At 43.0% G+C, this 3752-nt stretch overlaps 1 protein-coding gene across 1 annotated transcript; it reads right to left on the bottom strand.

Annotated features, from left to right (window-relative positions):
* On the bottom strand, positions 1-2353 carry LOC131433697 (uncharacterized). The gene is made up of 2 exons (XM_058600276.1): positions 1774-2353; positions 1-1697 (listed from the first exon to the last, which is right to left on the bottom strand). Exons 1-2 carry the CDS (start codon positions 2118-2120, stop codon positions 221-223), a joined length of 1824 nt encoding a protein of 607 aa, XP_058456259.1. The 5' UTR covers positions 2121-2353; the 3' UTR covers positions 1-220.
* Between the last annotated feature and the right edge of the window lie 1399 nt (positions 2354-3752).

Genomic DNA, 3752 nt, shown 5'->3' with positions numbered 1-3752 from the left:
AATTAAAATTATCTTTATACATAAGATCTTAATACAAAAGTACTATTATTCGTCAATAAATAAACATAAATATTGTGTCATATCAAGCAATAATATGTCGTTTTCGTTTGAAGCAACTGAAACCGGCCTACGGTTTGACAGCCTGTAGGGTGAACACTGAGTTAGGTTCGGTATCGAGCGAAAACCGACAGTAGTTTCACCAGGTACCGGAAACGTTCCATCAGTTAACAAAGAGCAACTTATCTTTAGGTTTCAAAAAGGCATAATAGAACAGCAAACAAAGCAGGCTTAGGGTACCACTGCAAATGGTGATATAGTGCAAAAAGTCAAACCACCAGGACTCGAAAGTGCCCAGATTGTACCACAGAACACTTAACGCAATGTTCTCGACGAAGACCAGCACGATGTAGCCTACGTACCAGGTTCGCACGTGGATGAACCGGATTTTGAATTCCAACAAGCTGAACATGTAGATGTAGGCCAAGAATAGATAGAAATAGTATCGCTCTAACTTTTCGTGGAAACGCACTTCGTAGATGATGCACGCGATCATCAGTATGTAGTGGTTCAGACAAATCATCCAGAAATAGGTAGCAAAAAACACGTAGAATACGGATAGAGCAATCATCCGCATCAACAGGAACATAACCCATCCGGCGAACAGAACTGACTTTCCTATAAGATCATCCTCTTCTAGCCCGTTGATCATTTGCCGGCGAGAAGGAAGTGACACCTGATCCGCGTCGACTTGATCCGGCACTTTCTTCTCGTCATGTTCGAACATTCCATCGGGCAGTCGCGGCACATGGTCTTTGATGAAGTTCTCCGCATTGAACACGAATATGTCTTTCAGCACGGATGCACGGTTCATAATGTAAGCTGCCGGCGTCGGAGGTGCCGGTGTCCGAGGGCTTCGATCGAATGTTTCCACGAAAACAGGAGCTTCGTAGTCATCGTCACTGTCGTCGACACCGGTGTTCAGTTTCGATTCGTCCGTCCGGTGCAGGTATTCTCGAATGTCGTCGATGTTCTCGATCAGATCTTTCTTGAAGCTGACTGTCGGCGAGAGGGAATCAACGGTATCGGAAACTGTCAACTTATCGTCATCCGTGTAGTTCAAGTATGGATCATTGTGTTTTTTGGACGAGTACGAGTCATAGTTCGACTGGTCTACGTACATGGTTTTCCGGCCGATTCCCGAAGTACTGGGAGAGGGCTGCTGTTCTTCTCCGTATCTCGAGTAGAAGTTTCTCATGATGTTGGTTACGACCGGATCCGACTGGGGGCCGCTGGGCGTAATGTTGCTCGCCAGTACGCTCTCGGCCGTGCTAGTTGCCCGTAGAAATTCTCTTCGCCGGGCTTTAACTTGTCCCTCGGAGCTCCACGGATAGCATCGGCCGACAATCTTTTGACTCTCGAACCGTTGGTACGATGTAATGATGGCCGACATCGTGAGAAAGGAAAACACCACACTGACAATCTGTACCGATACCGTGTCGTAGTTCCGGAAGGTGTTGTCACGTAGCAGAATGTACAACTGCAGAAACATCTGCGGTGCGGACTGCAGGAAAGCTTGCAGGAAATGGTACAACTCGTATGGTGAGGTTTCTCTTATTTTGCACACTGCCTGAACTCTTCCGTAGGAGGTTCGCTCATGGAATAGTGCCTCGATACTCCAAAATATTCTTCGGTTGAATCTAGAAAATGTTTAAAGAAAATAATACGATACCCCTAGTGCCTAAAGTTTCATTCGCTCCAGCATTCAAAACATACCGGTAAACTGCAGCCACTGGAAACAGTGTCAACACCAATAAATTCTTCAGCACAAATTTACCGGTCCTTTCGTCGCATCCCACGGTTTCGGGCCACTGACTCGGCGATGAAAGTATAGCCGAAAAGCAGGCCACGGCCGGTAACCACATGAAACTGAGTGTCAACCATGCCCAGGTTTGATTTTCGTTTCGGAAATGTTCGATCGTCACCAAAACATCGGCCGTCATGACAACGGTGTACACCAGCAGTTCGAATATCACCGGAATCAGGAAACTGAGGACGATCTGCGTACGGGATTTTACCTGGTAACCCAAAACACACTTTGGAACACCATCTAAAACGTCCATTTTCGACCGAATAAAGGTGTTTCAATCTTTTTGTTTTCACTCTCTGAACCATGCTCCGCATATCTATTTGATGATGAATCAATCGTGTCTACCTGGGACATTGTCACACCGATGTGTAAGTGTAAATATAGATAAGCATGCTTATCAGCACGCTGATTTGTGAGAGGTTTTCTGTTTGGGTTTAGATGATGCGATGAAGTAGGAGTGCTTTCGGATGCGATATTGTGTTCCAAGTTTAATCACTAAGAAAAGCTTTTGTGTTTCTCCTTTAAGTGAAGATTGCTGAAATAGGAATGTTCATAATTTGTTGTACCAGGGTTTTTTACCTTTTTTATAAATATACGCTCTTATTCTGAATAACGTCGTATCGTTTTTTCCCTCGTATTTCATTTGTATTCCCCATAACGCTAGCAAAATCAAAGGTAGCTATGATTCGATCGAACCACATCCCGCATACGCATGACTGCCAGATGGCTGACTAAACGCTGCCAGCTGGAAAAATATGGCTGGCAGACAATCTGGTGTCAGACTTCTTCACCGCTGCCAGATATACAACTCAAACGATACAACCGTATCCACCAGGATTTTTCCACATTGAAATCTTTGACATTTTCAGCGAAGGTGAGAAGATGAAAACGCTCGGCTAACTTAGATACAGGCGACTTTGTTTTGTCAAATTGGATTTGACAACCGTCACTGAATCAATTTTGGTAGCCGCCTGGTGGCCATGGCTGCCCAGGTAGCCAAAACGCTATGCGGGATTCGATCGAAAAAGCAATACGTCGCAGCATTCAGTTCATCACTCGTTTCTCTTCTATCGAGGCTCAGTTTAATTACCGTCAGTTGATCTCTTGAAGTAACAGAATATCTCTTTCAATAGTGTGAGGGCGGCCTACAAATGAGGTTCATGAAAACATTCAAATTGGTTCAAGATAATAGATAAAAGACTAATCAGATAGCTGAAATGTCAATCACAGAATACACATAAATTAATTGTTTCCTCCTTATGTTTTCATTTTTACCACTTTACTCCATTTATAATTCTATTCGTTCGAATCTGCTTACTACCAAGAGCGAAGACTTTGAAGCAGCTATACTACTTGAAACTGAGCAAGCAAAATTTCAAATGACTAGGTACGATTATTTAACTGACGATGAATTCTGGGGGCTTCACTTAAAAATGGCAGCAAAAGTCAAATGAATTAGGAGATACGCTGACGGTCAGCGGCCATAAATTTCTATTTCGTCTTATATTATTCGATTGAAAATGAAATTTTACCGCACTGCCTTTGACACATATAACTTCTTGCTTCAATCTCTCATTGTCCAATCCAAAATATGTGAGTACATATTTACTTAAATTTATAATTACTTGCACTCACTTTTCAAAAAAAATAAATACTAAAGACACAAGAATCATCGGTAAGATGCAATATATCTTATTTTTGGGCCCCTCCCTAAATGAAAAACTGGGTACGGGCCTGCTTCCCGTCTTATTCCAGTAGTAGGAGTTTAACTCGCTTGATGATAAAGTGATGTATCGGAGCAAAGTGAAACACGATTTTCAATGCCGTTTTATGCAATTGTTTCTTAGCACCTGCAAGACCATGCACAACACCCTTTATCATGGCG

The sequence above is a fragment of the Malaya genurostris genome, chromosome 1 (assembly GCF_030247185.1).
Source record: "Malaya genurostris strain Urasoe2022 chromosome 1, Malgen_1.1, whole genome shotgun sequence".
NCBI classification, from domain to species: Eukaryota; Metazoa; Arthropoda; class Insecta; order Diptera; family Culicidae; genus Malaya; species Malaya genurostris.
This window is presented reverse-complemented; position numbering and strand designations above follow the sequence as displayed.

What these genes read in the sequence shown, in the direction of transcription:
- LOC131433697 (XM_058600276.1), bottom strand. Translation starts at nt 2,120, where the DNA reads ATGGACGTTTTAGATGGTGTTCCAAAGTGTGTTTTGGGTTACCAGGTA. An exon ending in CCAGTGGCTGCAGTTTACCG is followed by an intron (nt 1,698 to 1,773) that starts GTATGTTTTGAA and finishes AACATTTTCTAG; the next exon opens with ATTCAACCGAAGAATATTTT.